Source organism: Natator depressus, chromosome 11 (assembly GCF_965152275.1).
Source record: "Natator depressus isolate rNatDep1 chromosome 11, rNatDep2.hap1, whole genome shotgun sequence".
NCBI lineage: Eukaryota > Metazoa > Chordata > Testudines > Cheloniidae > Natator > Natator depressus.
In genome coordinates, this window is record NC_134244.1 from 34,428,831 (window position 1) to 34,453,534 (window position 24,704).

A 24,704-nucleotide genomic window follows, 5' to 3' on the forward strand; every position below is an offset into this window, starting at 1 on the left:
GGCCTCTAAAGGCCAAAGCAGAGGGTGAAGTTGGGTATGATCTGGGAAATGGGTCACGGGTACCAGTCTTTGAGCTTAGGGGTAAAAATCAATTAACTCCTATTAAGCATGAGCAATCAGCCTTTTTGGGGTGAAGCAGAGGAAAGTAAAAAGGATAACCTGGGTAATTATAGGACTCTCAGTCTGACATTCATCCCAGGCAAGATAACGGAGCAGCTGATACAGGCTCAATTAATAAAGAATTAAAGGGGCATAATATATTTAATGCCAAGCAAAGTTTTGTGGTTTGTCACACTAACGTGATACCTTTTTTTATGAGTTTGGTTGATAAAGGTAATAGTGCTGATGTAATATACTTAGAATTCTGTAAGTCATTTGACTTGGTACTACATGATATTTTGATTAAAAATTAGAATGATATAAAAACCGGCTAACTGATAGGTCTCAATATGTAATCGTAAAGAGGGAATTGGGTGTGTTTCCAGGGGGTTCTGTAGGGATTGGTCCTTGGCCCTATGCTACTTAACACTTTTATTTCTGACCTGGAAGAAAACATAAAATCATCACTGATAAAGTTTGCAGATGACAACAATTGGGGGGTGTGGTAAATATTGAAGAGGACAGGTCATGGATACCAAGATATGATCCAGATCATTTTGTAAACTGGTCACAAGCAAAAATATATATGTTTTTAATATGGGTAAATCTTTGCATCTAGGAACAAAGAATGTAGGCTATACTTACAGAATGGGGCTCTCTATCCTGGGAAGATGTGACTCTGGGGGGAAAAAATTGTGAGTCGTGGTAGATAATCAGCTGAACATGAGCTCCCAGTCCAAGACTGTGGCCAAAAGGGCTAATGCGATCATCAGATGCATAAACAGGGGAATCGCAAGTAGGAGAAGAAAGGTTATTTTACCTCTGTACTTTTCACTGTTCTATCCACTGCTGAGATATGGTTCCAGTTCTGGTGTCCACAATTCAAGAAGAATGTGGAAAAATTGGAGAGGGTTCAGAGAAGGACCACAAGAATGAGTAAAAGATCGGAAAACATGCCTTATGGTGATAGACTCAAGGAGCTCAGTCTATTTAGCTTGACAAAGAGAAGGTTAAGGGGTGACTTGATTAGTCTATGGGTATCTATGTGGTGAACAAATATTTGATAATGAGTCCTTCAAACTAGCACTGGCTGGAAGTGGAAGCTAGGGAAAGTCAGACTGGAAGTAAGGCATACATTTTTAACTGAGGATAATTAACCATTGGAACAATTTACCAAGAGTTGTGGTGAATTCTCCATCTCTGGCAACTGTTAAATCAAGATTAGATGTTTTTCTAAAATATATGTTCTAGGAATTATTTTGGGACAATTTTCTGGCCTGTGTTAAACAGGAGGTCAGGTTAGATGATCACAATGGTACCTTCTGGCCTTGGAATCTGTGAATATGAGTGCCAGCATTCCAGGGAAACAACAGTTACTTCAGAGAATACCAACAAATGCCACTGCCACATTGGCCAGGGCTGTGGTCAGCAGCGAAGGACATCAGTGGCCAAGTACATTTTATATATGATTCAGTTATCTCAGTTTAACACTTAAATTAGACCTTATAGTTTATCCACTGAGAGACTGAAGTGCTGAATAAAGTGACTAGAAATGAAACATAGTGCTCTAACTTATGCCTTGTAAACTCTTAGGCCCATAGTGCTCTAACGTAGGCCCACCCCCCAAAATAAAAGACCTTGCTAGGAAATAATTTTTGAAAGCTGGTCTCTGTATGAAGAGGATGCAGTGTGGTTAAATTTAAAATTGTTGTGAAGTCTGTTAGTGCTACACTTGATAATGCTTATCTAAACTATTTTAGTCACGTTTTCTCTTATAACTGATTGAAAAAACTCATGTAACTCTTAATAAACTGTATATCTAAGAAAAAATGCCTCAGTGTTTATTTAAAGGACAGCCATTTTAGTTTGGTTCCAAAAAACAAACTTTTATGAAGCCAAAGACCAATAAAATATTTCTACGGTTTTCAAATCCCAGTAAACGCTGTCTGTTTTAAACAAATAAACTTCTTCCTGTAGTGCCTGCAACTCCAGATTGCGGCATTGAGAACCTGACGTGTCAAAAGTGAAATTGACTTAATTGCTTTTATTGTGTATTTTGCATTTCTCTCAGCTTGGACAAAGAGCATACATAATAGAAAGTAAACAGATTTCTTTAAAAAATTGTTTTAATATTCTGAGGTTGTGTTACTAATGTAGACAAGGAAATATGTCATATTAAAAATCAGATATTGTAGAGTTCCTGTACAAAATTCAGTGTCAAGAGCAAAGCATGCAGGAACCATCCTAAACTAATAAACCAATGTTTGTAGTCAAATATTAATTAGCAACACTACAATAGCAATTTTGTTACAGTCCAGGAGACCAATAATAACAAACCAATACTCTTTGGTAACCTTATATATCATATTAATATATAAAGCACTTATCACACTACCATACATGCTATCATTTACATAGTGGCAAAAATAAACCATGTAACAGTAGTTACCAGGAACAACATTCTTGGTCTAGAGCTGTTTCCTACAGAAATGATCACAACCATGTTGTCAGTTTGGACCTAATCCCTCTCCCATTGACTTCAGTGGAAGCAGGAATAAAAACAGAAAACGAACTTAGCTTACTACACTTACAAGTAAGCCAAGCCACACTCCAAACTTTCACTGTGTTGTGGCCACAGGGGACATTACCATGCAGCAATTTGGTATGCTATAGATTTACACCCTGGCTCGCTGTGTAGCAACTTGCCTTGCAGACAAGCCTTATTAAAAATAAAATCAAACAAATAAATACTTTCCAAATACTGCAGTGTAAACTCCTAGATTTGGGCCTGGCGTGTCATCAAGGTAATGTTTAAATGCCGCTAGATCATCCCAGCTGCTCTTACTCGGTATGATGGGAACAGGGTGAGAAGCCGCATATCTTAGAAAATCAATGAGCAGATTGTGTAGTATAACCTTACAGCAACAAACTGGAGTGATTAAAAATAAAATTAAGCAAGAAACTAACAGACTTTAGTTTAGTTTAAAGTGTCAAATATGTAAAGAGTGAGAGGCCAAAGCTTTTAATAATATGAAAATATCTTTAAAGTCCTTTGAATTAGTGGAAATATACTTAATGAAGCTTATGGAACCCCTTCATGCTAAGGAACTTATCAGTGCTAATGCTCATTAAATATGCTTGCATAGTCACTTTACATTTATTTAACAGCCATTGTCCAGATAAATATAAAGTATTGAACATAAGGAATAACTTCCCCTAACTGCACATAATAAGGCTGTCATCCCACTGAATTTGGGTGACATTTTAAATTGTGAGTGTCTGGTTTGAGTAGTGAGTTTTTTTTAATTTCACCCGAACCCACAAATGGAGTTGCAGCCCTAAATTATAAATAGTTTGGGAGCGTGTTGTTTAATCTTCCTTTCCAACTGCACTGCAATGCTGTGGGGCTACAGGAATCCACAGGTGGGGCTGCTGAAGCATCATGATGTTATTATGTACATCTTGCTCTTTGCATCTGAGTAGCCATAACACTGTTGTAGCCTACTAAAAGTACACACTATAATTTCATTTTAATACTGAAGAGCTTGTTATATCTGTCCTATGACCTTATACCTCAAGAGAGTAACATGAGAAGGGGTAAAGATCAGAGGGACGGGGAAGTGAGCCATAGGAGACGGTGGCAGGGAGGGAGAGTAGAAGTAAATAAGCACCGGTGTGGGTGTGTACTTACAAACAAAGAAATGAAAGAAGTGACAGCAGAAGAGAAATAGAGAACAAAGATTTTCCTTTCTCCCTATGCCCTAGATAAGGAAACCTTGGTAGTGAACTTTTTCTACTGAGACAGGAAAATATTTTGGCAGGGTTATCTCACTCCAGACTCTCTGATGCTGTTAAGAGAATATTTCTTTCTTGGAAGATCTGTTTTCAGTACATCTTCAGCAGTGTAGATAGAGTGATGAATAATGGATACCAGGGACACCATAATTGTATGTCAGCAGCAATTGTGTTTATCTCCAAATATGAGGAGACAATTGATTAGCTGCCTGAGATTTACAAGAAAATACACATCACAGTTAGCTTTACTATGCACTGAGCCGCCTAACTTATTCTTCCAATTTAGGAATTCTTCTATTTTAGGAATACAGGATAGGAGGCTTCTTTTCCCCTTGACACAAGCATAGGTTTGGATGAGAAACTGCGAAAGGAAAACCAGTATGCTGCAAGAAGTGGGGTCCAAAGACAGAAACCCTTAGTTATCCACAGGAAAAGTAACAGGTAGTAGTATTGCCATTGCTGCTGTCTCTAAAGATCCAGCAGGGTGCACGATGTCTGAGCTAGAGGAAACTTCATTCAGTGTCAAAGGGCAGGATAGTTTGCATAGCCATTCCGTCCTTGGCCTCCAGTGGAGATGCGAATAAGTAGACCAATTAGTGACACTTGTGATAGAGACTATCTGTCTGGAACTGAAACCATCAGCTCATTTAATGGAAGCCACAGTATAGCCACAGAGTTGGATAGTTGTAATGATGTTTCAGAATGGTCCATTTGCAACCTACAACCTAGACATGAAAAATGTGGTTAAAATCTCAACCAACTTGCATGTATAATACCATAAGATTCCACAAGGCATGAGTGTGTATGTACAAGTCAGATGAACTCTTGTGTATATTATACATGAAAGCTGGTTGAGATTTCAAACACATCAAATCTTGTTGATGGCAAATGGATCGTTCTGTGGTTAGTATTGACCACACTTCATTACTTCTGTACCCGCGCACACTCACACATACCATGTGAAATTTTAAACTATATTTTGAAATAACTTACAAAATTCCAGCAAGACAAATTCAGTACAATAATACTGAATTACACTTAGTGTAATTAAAAATGTCAGAGAATGCCCATAATTGTGCTGCTATCTTAAAAATGTATCAAGGAAGCAACTGACCTATCTGTACTTCAGACTTTCTGCAGACACACAGATAAAACATAAATGCATGAGGCTACAAAAGACCAGTGTATCACTTTTACAACAGGACTTTGCTGTAGAAGAGTGACACATATTAGTTAGAGCCTGTCCCATGCTTGCAAGAAGGCCTGCATAAGTCAAAGGTAAACTGGATAAGTCAAAGGTAAACTGACCACTACTTATATGAAGATTCTCACTTCCACCAGGGAACTAAGTTTTGTGAGGCTGTATCAACATGTCAATTCTTAGAAAGAGTGAGGTATAAATGAAGGAAGAGATCTGAGATGGAAAACAATTTACAGTGTAGGACAATCCTACCAGAACATTATTTGTCAGTATATCAGAACTAGAGATGAGACAACCCAGGCAGAAAGCATATATCACCTGAGGCAGAGGGGTCTGTTTACCCACTGATGAGTGTACATGACTCCCATTAACAGCCAGAATTCTAGCGAAACAGTGTGGTAAGGGGAAACTATGCTATACAAATTTGTGAAAGGAGCAACATACTAGTGTTTCATAGAACTTCACTCATTCTTTATGGTCTTTTTTCACCTATCAGGAGAAAATAAACCTTCTTGCAAATTATGAGACACATTCAAAATCAGCTGAAGGCAAATAATGCACAACAAAACAAAGCTGATTGTTTTAAAAAATACTGTAATGTAGTGGAAGACTGAGTCACAGCTACTGTACGCCTGATTCACGGCTCTCTTTAGATAGCAGCAGTATAACCTTTAAAATAATTTGCAAACCAAAGGTTTGCAAATGACAGAACTATTTTGTTCCGCCTTGAAAAGAGCTGAGAATGCATACAGTGTGAGTCAGGTAGCTACAGCTTTCTTCTTGTATGTTTTCACCAGAAATACTTGTATTGTTTAATTGGATCCTAGTCTCTGTTTGGAATTCTGAAAGCATAAAGGCTGGATCCTCCAGTGCAGCTGTATCAGTACAGGATAAACAAGGGGAAGAGGTGAAGGTGGATTAATTCCACCTTTGGTTTGCCATTGATCCTGTGATTGGCCAAGGACCAGTTTGGCCCCCAGTATAATTTTGAGCAGCCTTGGAATGTAGTAAATTAGTTTCAACTGCCTCTAGACCCAACGGGCTATTCTGGCAGCAGAGGATCACCAAGGTATAGAGATGCACTGGATAAACCCCATTTCTCCTGGAAATAGTCCCTTCACCAGAGGTTAGGAATGGGAGCAGTATACAACTGCACCAATCAGGATTCCTTCTCCTCACAGGGAATCTACAGCTAGCTGGTTAAGCCAGTTTTGTGGCCCCACTGAAGCACCAAGAACCTGGCCCTGAATTCCTAAATGTTGGATCAAAAATAATTCCTATTTCACTCTATGGCAAACTGCTATTTTGCAAAGTTAGTTGCTCCTGAATATCTTGTTATATTCTGGTTCTGCTCCTCATTCCTGGGACTCACTCATTCTCAGCAAGTAGCTTGAGTTTGGAGATATATAAAATGCACACACACAGTGCTATTGTTCCTCCATGGGAGGATTGCAGAACATTGTGGATATGCAGCCCTAGGAAAGGGGGAAGAGGGGGAAAGCAGGTAACAGCATAGGAATGCTGCAGAGAATGCCAGCTTGGAACTATAAACTCACATTGTGTTTCAAAGTTATCAGTCAGAGACTCATGCTTTAATCATTAAACTCAATATTTCTCCATTTAAGTCATAGATTCATAGATATTAAGGTCAGAAGGGACCATTATGATCATCTAGTCTGACCTCCTGCACAACGCAGGCCACAGAATCTCACCCACCCACTCCTGCGAAAAACCTCTCACCTATGTCTGAGCTATTGAAGTCCTCAAATCGTGGTTTAAAGACTTCAAGGAGCAGAGAATCCTCCAGCAACTGACCCATGCTGCAGAGGAAGGCGAAAAACCTCCAGGGCCTCTTCCAGTCTGCCCTGGAGGAAAATTCCTTCCCAACCCCAAATATGGTGATCAGCTAAACCCTGAGCATATGGGCAAGATTCACCAGCCAGATACCCAGGAAAGAATTCTCTGTAGTAACTCAGATCCCACCCCATCTAACATCCCATCACAGGCCATTGGGCCTATTTACCATGAATATTTAAAGATCAATTAATTGCCAAAATCATGTTATCCCATCATACCATCTCCTCCATAAACTTATCGAGTTTAATCTTAAAGCCAGATAGGTCTTTTGCCCCCACTGCTTCCCTTGGAAGGCTATTCCAGAACTTCACTCCTCTGATGGTTAGAAACCTTCGTCTAATTTCAAGTCTAAACTTCCCAATGATCAGTTTATATCCATTTGTTCTTGTGTCCACATTGGTACTGAGCTTAAATAATTCCTCTCCCTCTCCGGTATTTATCCCTCTGATATATTTATAGAGAGAAATCATATCTCCCCCTCAACCTTCTTTTAGTTAGGCTAAACAAGCCAAGCTCCTTGAGTCTCCTTTCATAAGACACATTTTCCATTCCTCGGATCATCCTTATCTGTACCTGTTCCAGTTTGAATTCATCCTTCTTAAACATGGGAGACCAGAACTGCACATAGTATTCCAGGTGATGTCTCACCAGTGCCTTGTATAGTGGTACTAAAACCTCCTTATCTCTACTGGAAATACCTCGCCTGATGCATCCCAAGACCGCATTAGCTTTTTTCACAGCCATATCACATTGGCGGCTCATAGTCATCCTGTGATCAACCAATACTCCAAGGTCCTTCTCCTCCTCCGTTACTTCTAATTGATGCTTCCCCTGCTTAGAACTATAATTCTTGTTATTAATCCCTAAATACATAACCTTACACTTCTCACTATTAAATTTCATCCTATTACTATCACTCCAGTTTACAACGTCATCCAAATCTTCCTGTATGATATCCCGGTCTCTCTCTAAATTGGCAATACCTGCCAGTTTTGTATCATCCGCAAACTTTATTAGCACACTCCCACTTTTTGTGCCGAGGTCAGTAATAAAAAGATTAAATAAGATTGGTCCCAAAACTGATCCCTGAGGAACTCCACTGGTAACCTCCCTCCAGCCTGACAGTTCACCTTTCAGTAGGACCCGCTGTAGTCTCCCTGTTAACCATTTCCTTATCCACCTTTCAGTTTTCATATCGATCCCCATCTTTTCCAATTTAACTAATAATTTCCCATGTGGCACCGTATCAAACGCCTTACTGAAATCTAGGTAAATTAGATCCACTGCGTTTCCTTTCTCTAAAAAATCTGTTACTTTCTCAAAGAAGGAGATCAGATTGATTTGGCACAATCTACCTTTTGTAAAATCGTGATGTATTTTGTCCCATTTACCATTGACCTCAATGTCCTTAACTACTTTCTCCTTCAAAATTTTTTCCAAGACCTTGCATACTACAGATGTCAAACTAACAGGCCTGTAGTTACCCAGATCACTTTTTTTCCCTTTCTTCAAAATAGGAACTATGTTAGCAATTCTCCATACGGTACAACCCCTGAGTTTACAGAGTCATTAAAAATTCTTGCTAATGGGCTGCAATTTCGGGTGCCAATTCCTTTAATATTCTTGGATGACGATTATCTGGGCCCCCCCGATTCAGTCCCATTAAGCTGTTCGAGTTTCGCTTCTACCTCAGATATGGTAATATTTACCTCCATATCCTCATTCCCATTTGTCATGCTACCATTATCCCTAAGATCCTCTTTAGCCTTATTAAAGACTGAGGCAAAGTATTTGTTTAGATATTGGGCCACTGTTAGACTCATGGTTTCTTGTGATTGGATGAAGATGAAACTTTGTTAGAGAAGACCTTGGAAATTATAGTATATCTGGATTAATTTATAGTCTGTTTGCACTGGGACAGTTGGAATTTTGGCAGTTTCACAAAGAACCTCCTAGATCCCAGGAGAGTAAAATACCTTTTCTATATCTATAATTGGGGCTCATATTCCATCTGAAGTCTGTTTTCAACTCTAGATGTTATTGTCAGTATCATATGCCTATCTTTCCAACCAAAATAACTCTCTTAGCCGAATCCCATGATATTTCTACTTGCACCTAGTTCTGCAGTTGAGGTACTGATAGTCCTTAATCAAAAGGAAATAGCATCCAGGATCACTAAGTTGGTGATAAGCCTTCTGCATGGCCACACCTGCCTTTCTCAATGTATGAGAACTATATATTGTCCAGGCAATGTTAGAATTCAGCTGTCTGAACTAGGAAGGTCCCAAAGATCTCCCCAGTGCAGGAGGAACTTTGGGTTATATTAGAGCAGCTACCCCACTTGCCTGTCCTGTTGCCGTAGGCAAAAAGTACAAGTTAAAGCAAGCCTGAGGATGATCCAAGGGAATGGACCAGCACAGATTGGCCCAGGAATGGGGTAGTGGAAAGGTGGCTTAAGGCCATCTTTTCATTCAGCTTCCTGAACTGTGTCATGCACCCCTGAGCCAGAGTTCAGGATCTGGTCCATATACATCAATCTTATACATCTTAGATATCAAGCTGACATCTCTCCTGAATAGAGTGGCACACTGCACAACCAGTATACATGGACTTCCACATCCTGCTAGGTCTCATATAATTTTTGTTGCATAGAGCTCTGTGTTAAATTGATTCATGATATATTTTATAGTCTGAAAACCTTGACAGACGCTTAGAATTGCAATAGGATAAAATTTCCTTACTTATATTACTATTATTAAAAATGTCACAGACACCAGAGCTCTTTCTATCTGAGTCCTAAGCCATCTTTACAAGGAAAGAGACAAAGAAGAACTGTAACAGTAGTTTATGTCAAATACGATGAAAATAGGATTTGTGCAATACTGTGTTTCATATTCTTCTGCAAACAGAAAAAAATTGCTTTCTTGTAGAATCGCCACAAACATGCAAAATACTAATGAGATTATCCTGTGTGTTTTTTTCAGAGAGGAAGGAGCAGAGCAGGTTGGCACAAATGAGTTTTGAAAGGGGGAAATTTGCAGAGATACAATCACATTGATTTGAATGAAAATCAGCAGAGAACCCTCTAACAAATAAATACTCTGAAAATGGTGCACACTCCAAAGTCCAGGAACATCTCAAGGTAAATGTTTTCATAATGTGTGGTTTAGTATGAGCATTGTTTACAAGGCAACTGGGTAAAAGACAAAGGCAGGGAGACAGAGAGAAGGTATTTGTCTATCCTTGATCTGAAACAACCACCTTTGTAGATTAAAATAATGGGTTTTTCTTTTGTCAGATGCTTTATAGGTTTTTATGTAAAGTGCTATTGATCTAAAAGCAACTTCGGCAACACATATTTCACTTGACTACTAGCTGACTACCCCCAAATACCTGCATCGTCATAGACCCCTAGAAGACACCATGAACCTGAACTTGAAACACCTGAATGCCAACACTCACAAATACAGTTCAAGTCAATGAGAACTGTGGGTATTTATTTAGTATCTCTGGAAATCAGACCCTGTGTCTTCAAATCAGTGATGGCTACCCCCACGTCCCTGAGGAGGTGGTACTTCTGGGAACAGAATCAGGCAGTGGCTGTGTCCTATACTAATACTTTTAAAGAGCCCAACATTTTTTAATATTGTCAAGGGTCCAGGCACACCAGAGAAGCAGGACCTTATTTCTGAGTCAAGGCCCTCTGATTTGTTTGGCACCCTTGTGTGGCAGGCTGGAGATTCTGTGGTGGCTTCACTTAAATTTAATGTGGGTGATTTTTATTGAATTAAATAAAAACAAAAATACGATCCATGTAATAGCTCCTATGTTGGTTGTTTTGGTATTAAATTCACTTTGGTTTTGGTGTCCCTGTATTTCCAGTTTTCAGTGTGCTGCAGATTTTTGTATTGACTATGTGTCGCTACATCATTGAAGTTGCAAGGGGAAAAGTTAAGGTTTGGGTAGTGAGAGATTTCAGCACCCGAGGATGTTTGGGAGGTAGTTTGGGATTCTGGGTTAAATGCTCTTAGCTGGAAGCTTTGCTCAAAATATCAACATTGAGACAGTTAATGATATTGACATTTTAAACAATCATCTGGTGGTTTCAGTGACAGCTTTTCTTTGCTGAAGACACCCATACCCTCATATTCTTTTGCTGGATAATACATCAGTGCTACAGTACAGGGCATCATCAGAAGAAATTACAATATGGCCCTCTAACACTGGATCTAGTTGATGAAATAGTAGAACATACAAGGCTGCTTACTAAGTTTCCCCTTTGTGAATTTTATTCTATCATTACTTTGACATTTTTGACGCTGAGCTTTGTTTCAGACTGTTAACCTGTGAGGTGAGCTTGAGCAATGAGACTTCACTGTGGTTCCAGAACGCAAAAAGGTGTGAACATTGAAATGAAAAAGTGGTGCAGTACTAGTAGCTTATTGGGGTAGCTTTAACTTGTTTGCCTGTGGAAATGCAGAGGGTCAAACAGATTTTTATGGCAGGCGCTGAGTGGAATTCTGGTTCCCAGTTCATGAAATTTCCATTTAACTTTTAAACATGTTTACATAATGTGCATTGTTTCCGAACAGTAACATAACTGAACATTTTTGAAATTAAAATATATATAGAAAAACAGAGACCAAAAATCAAGCTCCATAAAATAAACAACATTTGCAGCTATAACTTCAGAAACAATCTCTCAAATGTGGAGTCACCCCAAAGCAGACTCTATAATTATGGACTAACAATCAGATCTTGTACTGATCCTAACTGCAATGGCAGCTGTGGACCTTCCAAAGAGCAGCTACAGTGTAGTACTTCTGGGTTAAATAGGCCATTTTGTGTGGACTAAATCCAATTTCACATTTATTATCCACTATAAACTGTGCAGCCACCTATGTAGCTCCTAGTCAGGACTAAGTTACTTTGGCTGTACAGAAAGCATAAAGAGTATATCCAGGATCTCTATAAGTTACTTCACAACCGATACCAATGCATTGTTCTGCAAAGCTGATCAAGTCAGAGCAAGAAGTTACTCCAGTCTCCGAGCCACACTGAAAGCGAAAGTAAGAAGCAATATACAGCAGCAGCCTCAAAGACATCAGCCACAGCCAATCCTCCTATGTTTACTGAAAATGCACTGTGGTGCTAGACTGGTGAATACATGTGTCTAGGGAATACACGTGTGTGATGCAATGCATGCTGTTGGTAGACACAGATTAGTTCTTGGACAATGTAGTATGTGGTGACCTACACCTATGAAACTGTTGAAACTCGGAAGACCTTTGTCCATGTGTTCACTTGTGATAAGATATGTCTGCAAATATTGTAAGGTCCCACTGTATACAATGTGGTCCAGCTACCTAGTATTTTCCCTCCCTCTCTTGTGTGTGTCTTTGGTGAGGGGGCTTCCTACTATGGCCAGTGGAACTTGCATATATATGGATGCACTTAGATCTGGGTTCACAGCTGCACTTCTGATTGGTTTGATGCGTGTTCCTTTCAGGGTGAGTTGGCCACTCCAACAATGAGCTAGTCTCTTCCACTGCTACTCTTAGCCCTTTGTTGCTTGGTTAGGCAGGTTCATACTTGGCCTGGAAGCTGGTCTGATATATACATGGAGAGGTATTCAGATAAATCTGATTTATATGGAATGCTATAAAGCTGGTCCCTAAAACAAATTAAACTCAGTACAATAGAAACACCACCACTATCCCCTTTCCTGTGTATGAGATCACATAGTGCAGAGCGATAATTTTACAAACATATACTATCCAAGCTGTCATTCTAAAGCTTGTGTAATAACATCTAATGCTTAAGGTCACAGCTACAAGCTTCTAAAGCAATGGCTCTACCCTGATGTCTCTCTTTAAATCTGCTACTTTATTTGCCCCATCTGAGCCTCTTTTTGAAGAATGAGCGGAGAAGAAAGAATTTATTATGGGTATGGGAAAAACTCTCTGCATATGAGAGTGAAATGATTGCAATTAGACTGGAAACAAATAAAAGTGGACATGATACAAATATATAAAATGGTATCAAAAACATAGAATCAGAGAACTGGAAGGGACCTCGAGAGGTCTAGTCCAGTCCCCTGCACGCAAGGCAGGACTAAGTATTAGATAGATCAGGAGCTTCTATTTTCCCTGTTTCATAACACAAGAACAAAGGTGGCATTCAATGAAACTGAAGGGAAACAGATTCAAAACTGATAAAAGGAAAAACTCATTCATGCAATGCCTAATTAGAACATGGAACTCCTTTCCATCGGGTGTTTTCATAGCAAAGACGATAGAAACTTCGAAAAAAATGTTGGCCATTGACATGAATAACAGCAATATCTACACTTATAATAATTAATGCTAGAAACAGTACTTAAGGGATATAAAACTGCATGCTTCAGGTTTTACACCAGTCTCTAACTAAGAGGGATTAAGATGAAATCTTCATAGAGGTCAGATTACCCCTCATCTGCCTGCTGTGAGTTTCTTGTTCCTTCTTCTGAAGCTTCTGGTCCTGCTGCTTTCAGAGACGAGATACTGCATTAGGTGGATCCTGGGCAGAAGCTAATAACTTCATAAGCACCAGTTATCTTAACACCACCTTATCATGGAAGGATTTATTTCAGTAATTCTGCCATTTATTGGGAATCATTGCACTGTTATGTGTGTCATCCACTACTTGCACAATGGTTGAAATTCCCTTCTCCAGCTCAAAATCTGAATAATTGGGCTACCTGTGGCGCACAAAGCAAGGGTTGGGAGGGATAAAATACAGCTCCCTGCACATAACACATGTAGGCGGTGGGGATGCAGTGTATGTATAGCTCCTGTCTCGCCACTCATGCAGCCTGTAGGCTAACACAGCAACCACTGATTCTCTGTACCTGCAGCAAGGAAGGTTTAGGCTACTGGATCAGTATAAGTTGCAGAACCCAGGGCCTCTCCGCAGCCTACCTCAAACCTCTTCTATGAACCATCTTGATCAAGGGTAGTGCAGTTTCTCAATCCAGAGTATACTGGGATGAAAAAGACTCTTCTGTGACCATCCTGCCTGTAGTCCCCTCATTCATACTTGAGTGGCACTTAACTGGTAGAGAGGGTCTTGCACCAACCATTAGCCTCACCCATGGATTTACCCACTAAGAAAACAATTGCTACTGGCTGTGCTTTTCTCTGTCTCTTAAGATCAGATATATCCAAAAATACTCATCAGGTCCAGAGTTCTGGTAGAAAGACTAATCTTGAAGATAATTTAATTTTTTGTTCCCTTTTCTCCCTCATTTAGACATCCAGTTAGCAGGAATGCCTGGAAAGGAGATAAGTTTCTATATCCCACAAAAAATCCTCAAAATAAACTCAATTTAATGAAAACTTTTTAAAACAACGTTTTGTTTTGTAAATGCTGAGGAACTTGATGATTCAGGGGAGTAGAAATGATATCGACCATCACCTCTAACTAACTAGTTTGACCCCAGTGCAGCTCAGTATGACTGAAAGTTTTTTATCTCCTAACCATTCTGTGTCCTGTGTGAAATACGTCAGTGATTTCAGTCCCATTCCTACTGAACTACTGTACATAGCCCAAAAAATCAGTCAAACCACAGAGGAGGAGATGAAGGAGAAGAAGGAAAAGAAAGAGGGAACCCACTCCCCATCCTAACTACTATCAGCAAAGGTGCCAAGAATTGAATGTGAATGGATATTGAGCTAAAGCTGATCCTTGTAGCTCAAGGCTCAGTGATGTGGAGATAGTTACAGGGTATCATCACTATGAAGTGGGGATAGGCCGAAGTCTGAAGTACAAGTGGTTGTACTGTACCTATTCTGTGGAGAAAGGCTGCTCATATCCATTGCTTTCAATCCAGAACATTGCATGATATTCTAATGTACACACACACTTATAAGTAGCTTTTAGAATGTTTTGAAAAACAGTTACAGAAGGGTTTTCTTGTTGTTTTTCTGGGAGAGCTGGAGAAGGGATGAAAGTATAAGACTTCCTTTATCCAACTGCAGCCATATGATGTTGCCTATTTTACTAAGAACTCCTGTCATGATATTGGTATATTTCCACTTTCTTTTCCTTTTTTTGTCAGTTCTGAATCCTGCAGTCGGATCCCTTCTGGTATATTCTGGCACCAATGCCAAGTCCCATTGACTACACTGAGGCCCACGCATGTGTAAGGGTCTGCCCTCATGGACCTATTGTGCCTACCTTGTTTAAATTGACTGATCAATTCTGGGCATATAAGAAGTGAATAGGTGATCAGATGTCTGCTGGAGCTGAAGCAGAATGCATATACCTATTATTCAAAAATGCTGTGACATTTCTGACTAGGTTCAGGACACCAAGTTAAGTTAATACTTAACTTAAACAATATTTTGGTACATTTTATTTTTCTAAGTGTTGAAAAAGAGCACTTAAAAATGTAGAGGTCTGGAAACCATTAATTTGGAACCTCGGTGAGTTTTGGAATCACAAATATTTTTATTCTGCAGTCAGCTCTAGCACACTGGATAACTCAAATTAGATGAATGCCAAGTACTTCTTGTTGTTTGTAACATCAAGACAACTGTCTGAAACCACGCTTTCCTCCTATCATCTTTTTAGTCATTATTACATCCTTCATTGATACTTTCTAGCCATAAAATATCTGCACCTATGTAAAGTAGTTAAAGAGCTCCTGTACGTCATACTAATAAGCAGACTTTTTAGGCTATATTTTTAGTTATATCCTACTGTTGTCTGCAGAACACATGCCAAAATAGTATGCAATGACAATATACTTTGATTAACATATGCCCATCCTCAATATCTGTATAATTTATAGTTTTTTATGTCAAAAACTTTACAGTGTTATCACTTCAAGTCATATTTTACTGCTGTCAAGGATGCTTTATGTAATAATAACTTAAACTGTAAAATGGAGTCCTCAAAGGAAAAGCTGTCAAACACTTCCACTGCAAATAACTTTATTAAAACAAAAATTGATAATCTGTATAAACAATATCTTTCCTTCCAATGTGTCTAATACAGATCATATACTCTAGATAGCCAGTTGGGGAGAAGAAGTTATAAACAGTAAGAAACCTATTGTACTAGATTGCTATGAACTCAGAGTATAATTTATTAATTTAAACAACTGCTAATGCCTCACGGGCAACTTTGAAAAACATTCTATTTGGAAATGATGCTGCTTGTGATTTTTTTTCTGCATTTATCTACCCAAGTTTTTTATTAATGAGGACATTTGCATTAAAATGGAATTTAGGGGCTAATCTCAAAGCCTTACTCCCATGAGTCATTCCAGTGACTTATGGGACTACTCATGTAAGTAAGAGATACACATTTGGGCCCTTAGTTTTTATGAGTTCATCTCCTCTTCTAATCATTCCCTAAAAAATTGTAATCCTTTTGGTGACCTCATAATTGTCTCTTTTGGAACAGACAACATGGATGAGGTAATATATATATTTTATTGGACCAACTTCTGTTGGTGAAAGAAAAAAGCTTTCGAGCTATGCAGAGCTCTTCTTCAGGTTATTTTGGAACAAATGATTAGGACTTAAGAAACAATGATTGTATTATGCAAAGGCCTTTATTAACAAAGAATCAGGAAAGGGAAATAAAGAAAATATATGCTATATTAGCAGAATTATTTCTGATAAAAATACCTTTCAGATTTCTATCACATGCAAGCATGATGATCAGCAGTAAATTTTCAAAATCTTTGAGGTTTTGGGTAAATTGGAGTAAATCCTTCTACCTTAATTAATAAAGATGTCATCCCAAATTCATACCATTAAAATTGTTACGACACACTATCAGGTATATTCTCCTCCCCCATCATATATACTGTAGAGGGAAATGTACATGATGGTGATAGCAATGTAACTGATTAATGGAACTATATGATCATTTAGTCTTTGTCATGCATCTTTTGACCACCTCACCTGCATTCTGCCCACTAATCCATCATCCCAGGATTTATTTCAGTATTCAAAACCTCTGTGCAGCTTCAGACAGCTTCCATTTTTCCAAAACCAGCCTGCTACAAAAATGTTTTCCTCAAACCAAAAAATTCAGTCTTGCATAATTGACAGGCTTCAAGTCCTAAATCTTGCAACTCTTCTGAGCTAGAAGTGTGGCGTTCATACCAATGGAAGCTGGAGAATCACCAATATATTGTGTTTGTACAGAAGTATACTGTGTGTGGCTATACAACATATATATACATATATGCATTTTCTTAATTAGCATATAGATTAAATCAAACCTTTAAGCCCTGAGTATTTCACTTGTACTACTCACAAGAATAAGTTACATGCCTAACTGTTCACAGGATTGACCACTTTAAAAAAATAAACTCCGCATAATACAAAATGAGCAGTCATCAGAACCATCAATTCTGCACCCTACCTTGCTGCCCGCTTCAGAAACTTGAAAAAGGTCGTCGTAAGCTTTTACTGATATATATGTGTGTGTGTGTGTGTGTGTGTGTGTATATATATGCTAGAAAGGATTAGATTTGTAGCAGTAAATGTTAATAATGCTAGTAAACTTTGATTTCATCATACACACACACACACACACAAATATTTCCATCGATAATAATCATAATTTACAGATAGGCAAAGTAAGAAAACGTGTGTTTCAGAACTTTAGGGTATTTACTTTGCATATATTTGACTCATGATGTGATTATGACAACTTGTGTTTTAATGGTTATAAATCTTTAACTTTTTAAATCTCAATATCTATTGTCATTAAATTATTGTCTGACCCCCACCCCATAATTTCCCACAACTGTACAAATTTAAATTGAAAAACATGCTTAAAAATTAACATGCTATCCCTCAAATTATTTTAAAAATTGAATTCTGACAAGCTTATTTATGTATAAAATACGTGCATACACTTTTTATGAAAACTAAAATAGAACATTTCAGCCACTAATAAGCAATATAATATTAATCTGAGAGTAACTACACCCAGCATAATATTGAACATGTTTTTATACTACATTTTAATTTTACAAAACACTATTGCTAGTTAGGATTTTTTAAAATATTTTCAAACTTTTCTTATAGTGAGGACTTACAGATAATATAGAAAGAATGCCAAAAAGTATATATGTGTAATAAATAGATTTGCCACCAGGTTGTCACAAAGTTATTGAAATGGTCTCCCAAAAATGGTCCAATCCTGGATTATTTTTTTTTCCCACATCCAAAGATTGCACTGAAGTTGGTGGGAATTGTAGATGAACTAAGAATGCAGTACTGGGCTCCAAATGATTGTTGCAGGCTTGTAAATAGCATGGGGTCAGAGACTATAATAGATTTCTGTGGGGATTTCTTAAGAACTAATGGGCTGTTTTGCCTAGAAATCAATGGCTCAGTACAGCCTGGGTGCAATAACAATCCCTTAATTCTCTGTATTTAAGTTCCAAAAGTTGGGCCCAAATGTGCAAAGGTTTATTGAAGTGTATTAGTGCTCCTGGTAAATTATTTTGCCCAGTAGTAAATCTTTGAAGGATTTAGGTTCTAATTTGTTAAAAACACTATTTGTGGCTTTCTAAAGGGACTGATTCTGCAAACCCATGGCTGAGCATTAGCTCTACGGACATGGATATCACTTTTAAGTTTAAAGTGACTAATCATGAAAGTATGGTTACTCTTGTGCATAACTGTTTACAGTATCTTCCCCTAAATGCTCTATAATTTAATAAATTATATGTTGCAAACTGAAAAAAATTAAGTAAGATGTGGAAAAGAAAATAAACATTTGCCTTGTTTATGTTTTACTCTTAATGTTCTATAAGAAGTCAGGTTGCATAATATCGTAATTCAGCATTTCAGAAATGTGTTATTTTTTAAAAAGTATCTGATAGTTTATTAATAATTTAAGTAAATCCCTCTTTCTCTCCCTGCCCCCTAATCATTTTTGAAAACTGAAGTAGGAAGAACACCTCTGAGTGATCATACCCTAAAGCCAGCGCTTTGCTCTGTCGGCTGTGATCTCCTCAAAGTTAGCTATGGTGTTTCACACTTCCAATGCTACTTTTATTTTATGTTTAATGTTAACATATGCAGATTAAAAATTTCCACAAGACACAGAAGGCCAGATCCTCAATGAAATAAACTGAGCAAAGCAGCTCTACCTTAGGTGAGGATCTCTACCAAGATCTGAACTTCCCCAAAGTAAGGAAATGTTCTGATCCAGGGTTTGGGGTTGGGTCTAACTCTAGAGAGAATATGAGAATCTAAAGGGTAAGGAGAATACTTTTAAAATATCAGATGTGAGTGGGTAACCTGTAAGCCATATTTTGCTCTCAATTACTTCAGGATAAATCTGGAATAACCGTATTTACTTCATTGGTGTCACTCTGGAATAATAATAACTGAGAATAGAATTTGGGTCTATGACTTTAAAGCTTGAGAGCCTCTGTCTTTGCAGTTCTCAAACTAATGCCAACAGTACTACGGCATGTCTTCAAAACTAAATTAAGCTCAACGTTTGAATATATGAGTTTCCCTTGCTTTCTCTCTTGAGTATATACACAGTGAGGGACAGAACATAGTACACCATTTTTATACATTACTCAGACCTCTTTGAAGCTAGACATTCCTGTAAATAATGCTGAGTAATCAGAAAAAAACTTAAACCTAACTATAAAGAATCATAATTATTTAGTTTTGTAGTACTCTCATATCCAGATACATCATTTTCAGAACACATAGACACATATTCATTTCATGCTTTCAGCAGTAAATATATAACAGCATAGTTGTTTTACTCTTTCTTCCATATGTCAATAATAATACAAATGGTATTCTGCTCAGTCTGCATTCTTCCTTGAGGGCTGGGGAGGGAAGGGGGAGACAGAATTCCCTTCAGTTTTGATGGGACCCAAATCCTTCCTTGTTATAATGGCATCATTCTGGATTTCAGTTGTTACTCAGCATTTACAACAGCACCACTAGGAGAAGAATTTGCCTTTTTTTCACTTTTTCTCAATTATGTTTCACTTAACACGGGCCAGATTCTGTCACCCTTAACTCAGGATGAGTAGCACTTTACTCAGATATCCTTTTTACATCAAGTTACTGTGCAAGCTGAGTGTGGGTAGCAGAGTCTAACTCTCTGGCACTTGTATGTTGTTACTGCAGTCTATGATACAAAACCATCCATAGAAACTAACTGTCTGGGCCTGAATCTCCTTTCACTTACACCAGTTTTACACCATTGAATTCAACAGAATTGCACTAGAGTTATTCCTGATTTATGCCAGTGAAAGTGAAAGAAGAGTCAGACCCTTTATTTTAGTACCATTAAAAGTTGTTTATTTTTTTTTTGTACACTGGTCATATAATAAGTAAAATTGGGATTTTTCTTCCAATTCTAAAAGCCAGATATGTGTAGAAATGTATGATAAATACCAAAATTTGATTTTATAGGGACAGATCCTCAGATAGTATAAATCATTGTAGTTTCACTGAAGTCCATGGAGTTACACCAGTTTACACCAGCTGAGGATTTTGCCCAGAGTGTCCAAGAAATTTCTTTAAAAACCCAATTACAAGCCAACTGGTCCCCCAAACACATTAAAAAATCTTTAAAATAAAGAAACTTTACCATCTTTGTGATAATAAGTGACTTCCACTTTCCTCTCCTCCGACCCAAGCAGTGCCTGGGCAATTTGGGCAATATGATGCCTTTTGGTCTCTGGCCCATGAAGGAAATCACAGGTGCAAGGTTTCTGCATGACATCTGGTCTGGAGAATCCAGTCATCTCACAAAACCCATCATTGCAGTAGATGATAGCACAGTTCTGCACTCTAGCATTAGCAATGATGAATTTTTTATCTGCAATACAAGAAAGTGATGCATTTTTCAGTACTTTTTCAACATTCCATGAACTGTTGTCTGCAAGGACAGATGTTGAAGAACCAATTACCTATTTTTTGCATGTGATTTCTATGATGTAGAGATCTTCAATATAGCTTACTTGACCCAGAACTCTTAAAGAAACTTCAATAAACTTGTTATACATTAAATATGAAGATAGTTGGCTTTTAAGAAAATAAAACCAGATCCAACAAGTCCTTTTGCAAAGCTCTTGTTAAGTTCCAAATTTGTAATACATTTTTCAGTGTCACTGAAACCCAGACTATTGGCTTAGTCCTGCAAGTCTTTACTGAGGAAAACTCCTGTGAAGAGTTAGTGGGAATTTTATCTGCATGAGATCTTGCCAGTATCAAGCCCAAACCAAAGGCTCAACCCTGCACTAAAGAAGCCAGTGGGAATTTTTCCATTGACTTGAATATGAGCAGGATCAAGCCATTAATCTGGTTTTCAATTAAACTCCCAAGAAAATTAATGTAATATGATCATTCAGTTGCTTGTGTAGTTGTTATAAGCTAGAGTTATTACAGAAAGGGGAAATTACAAGTCACATAGTAAAAGATCATCTTGGGTCAAATTCTGGTCTCAGCTACACTTGTGAAGTGATGTGCATAAGACACACATATCTTTTGAAACTTTCATCTGAGAGTAATGTACCAAAGTTGTCTTATAACTATTCTACTTATTTCTGTTCAGAATTGCACTATATACTGCTCCCATTTTACAAATGGATATTCAGCGCTGATACAATTGCTATGTTATTACCATTTATGAAGTCCTGCTTGTCTTGTTCACACAAACAAAACCCACAATTTTAATAGGATTTATCATGAGTTAAGTGAGCATTGTATGACCCTATATTAGTATTTTTAATTAAATATATTGTTTTCTAACACATCAAAACATTTGTAGAAAAAAGTGCATTTTATACATACTTTCCCCACTGTCTTCATAGTATGCTGAATTTTCACAATAACCTTGTATTAGTGATTTAAAGGAGTGTATTATTTACTAGCTTTATTCACTGCAACAGTAAGTCACACAATTCAATGGCCTGAGTCTGTAAACCCTTACTAACATAAATAGTACCCTTGATTTCAATACTTATATATGTAAAACTTGTAGGATCTGGCCTTTATTTCTTACACGAGTTACAAGAATATTAAATTTGCTGTAGATACATTTAGAGAAGGAGCTGCAAAGTGTATAAGCTAAACTTAGTTTCTTTTTGTAGTGCTCTGATATCTTATAAACATGCTAAATATTTAAATTAGTGCAGCTGTGTCAAACATACTGTTTCTTTGGATGCTGTTATAACATTATTTTTAAGTTTCAAGTGTTAGATGTACAGTAAATTGGAATTAAAAGAAAAATAGTGAAAGCTTCAATATCCTTGACAGGTAGTAAACTACTGCATTGGGAAGGATACATAGACTAGATCAGCAACGTCCCTGGGGATGCATTTGCATTGATTTAATAGATACTTCAAGCTTCCACAAATTAATGATAAAAAAATCACTGATAAATATGTTAAAAATGCAGTGCTAAAGGCAAGCTAATAAGAGTACTTTCCCCCTAACAATTCCTCTGGGTGTTATTTGTCTCCTCTAAATCAAAGTCTGCCTGTTCTGATTTATGTTTTTAAAAAATAGCTAGCAATGTTTTCCTTGGATATTGCATAAGCACCCCCACTGTATGATATGCTGAACAGCTGAAATGTAGGTACAGTAGCTACAACACAAAATATAATACAGTCAATAATTAAAACTGCCCCCTAAGATGAGGGGGAACTGAAAACTGTAATGTAGATCAGTAATAATATCAGCAAGGCTCTTAGGGATCCCTTCCTCACCTCCTGTTTTTCCTTTCCAACCTACAAACTTAAAACAGTCTGGAGCTGCTATGCATCTAGTCCCAAGCAGACCCAAACTATTGTATCAAAATAGAGAGAAAGAGAGAGAGAACTTACTTTGCCCTTCAAATTTTCGTATGATTGTACCCAAAAATGTATTTTGTGGTGCCACATGCCCTCTGCGAACAGGCATGTTTGTACAGATCTTCGGCTCCCTGTACACAATGACTTCTCCAATGATCTCTACACGGCTCCAGCCCAAAGCACTGAGCCAGCTACCCTTTGTGACAAATCATCCTCCTCTGGATCACAGCATCTCTTCCCATTAGCACCACTTCTAGGCACACGCTTTTCCTACTGGAATCAGATCCATCCCCGCTCCTTCCTCTGGGGGACCTCGGATGCTATTGTCTCTGGGCTGGGTAGGGGTGGGGTAAGCAGGGACAGGAGCAGGGGAATCACAAGGGTGATCGATCTGTTTCTCTAGCACCAAACATCGTCAGTTTTCCAATGCAAATGAATGTGACCCGGGCAGTTTCCCAAGCTGTAGTGATGGTTAGAGGGATGGAAGACTATTGTTGCTCTGCTACCAGAGGGAGTGACGTCCACACCCCCCCACCGCCGCCCTCCTCCGGGCTTCACCACAGAGCGCAGCAGCTCGGATTACTCAAGCGTGGCTCAGCAGGAGCCAGCCAATAAATCTCTCTAAAACTCAGCGACAAACAGCGACATCAGGCATGAGATCCACCCCGGCACCACTGCCACATGCCACATGCTCCCCTTCCCCCACAGCGCAGCAGCTGCAAGGAGCACAAGAGCCTCGGCCCTGCCAGGGGAGGAGCGCCTGGGTGGGAAAGCAGCTAGCTGCCTTCCCTGCCCCTGCGAGCGCCTCCGGGGTTTGCACAACGAGCTCCGTGCGCGGGCGGCGGGGCACATCCCTGCAGATCCACGCCGGGTGGGAGGGTGGAGCCGGGGGAGCCCCTCAGCCTCCCGCCTGCAGCCACCCACAGAGGAAGCAGCGAAAACTTCTCTACGGTGGATCGTTCTAGCGGCTGCACAGCGACCCCCCTTGTGCAGCTCGCCTGGGGGGGGAAACTCAGCCAATGTCCGGGCAAGCGAGCGCCCGTTGCACCCAGGGGCGCTGGGGCCCGGCCGGGGAGAGCGGCACCTCCTCCCACTTGGTTCTCCCCGCGTGCCGGATGAATGGCTGCTAGCGCGCCAGTGGAAAGCCGCGGAGCGCCGGCTGCCAGCGGGGCTGGGGCAGCCACAGGCACGGATAGGGAGGGAAGGGCAGGGTACAGGGGGCGGAGAATGCGCCTGGAGCAACCCCCAGCAGCAGGGGTAAGGGGGAGACCCGCAGCCCAGTCCCCGCAGGCCAGGGAGCGTGGCCTCAAATGGCAGGCCCCCCTCCAGGCCATGGGGCAGCAGGAGGGGAAATGGGGGGGGGCATCCTCCCCTGAGCCGGGCGCCAGCCGCGGGTTCTGCTCAGGCTGCTCGGGGCTCTAGCGCCCTTCGGGGTGGGGGGCTCGGTCTCTCCAAGGGGGCAGCGTTAGGGGGACGCGCTGAGCTGCCCAGCAGGGCGGGCAGTCTGGTGGTGCCGGGCCTCAGCCACGATCCCACCAGACTGCCCGCCGGGGTCGCCCCAGCACCGAGAGCGCAGGCGGGCACCTTCCCGGGACAGCGGCGGCGGTGGTGGAGGGGCCCCGCTGGCTCAAGCCCTTAGCAAGGGGCAGCCGGGGGCGCTGTGCCCTCCCCTTAGGGGCACCCAGGTTTTACAGAGCAGCTTGGGGGCTGCCCTGCCAGACGTAGGGTGACCAAAATCGGGACAGTCCCGGTTTTGGGTCTTTTTCTTATGTAGGTTCCTATTCCCCCTCCCTCCCCCCCCGTCCTGATTTTTCACATTTGTTGTCTGGTCACCCTATGCCAGGGGAGCCCGGGCCGGGAGCAGGGGGATGTTAAATGCTCGGAGCTGTCTGTGGTGCTGATGCT

General features: G+C 39.7%; 1 protein-coding gene across 3 annotated transcripts in view; it reads right to left on the reverse strand.

Annotated features, from left to right (window-relative positions):
- The window catches only part of KCNH7 (potassium voltage-gated channel subfamily H member 7), a 341,200-nt gene extending 317,857 nt beyond the window's left edge, over positions 1–23,343 (reverse strand). For all 3 annotated transcript variants that reach the window (XM_074967447.1, XM_074967445.1, XM_074967444.1), the window contains exons 1-2: positions 22,833–23,343; positions 20,594–20,824 (exon numbers count right to left, since the gene is read on the reverse strand). In XM_074967447.1, the coding sequence (XP_074823548.1) occupies positions 20,594–20,824; positions 22,833–22,908 (307 nt within the window). In that variant the 5' untranslated portion in view covers positions 22,909–23,343. The remainder of the gene's footprint in view (positions 1–20,593; positions 20,825–22,832) is intronic.
- Between the last annotated feature and the right edge of the window lie 1,361 nt (positions 23,344–24,704).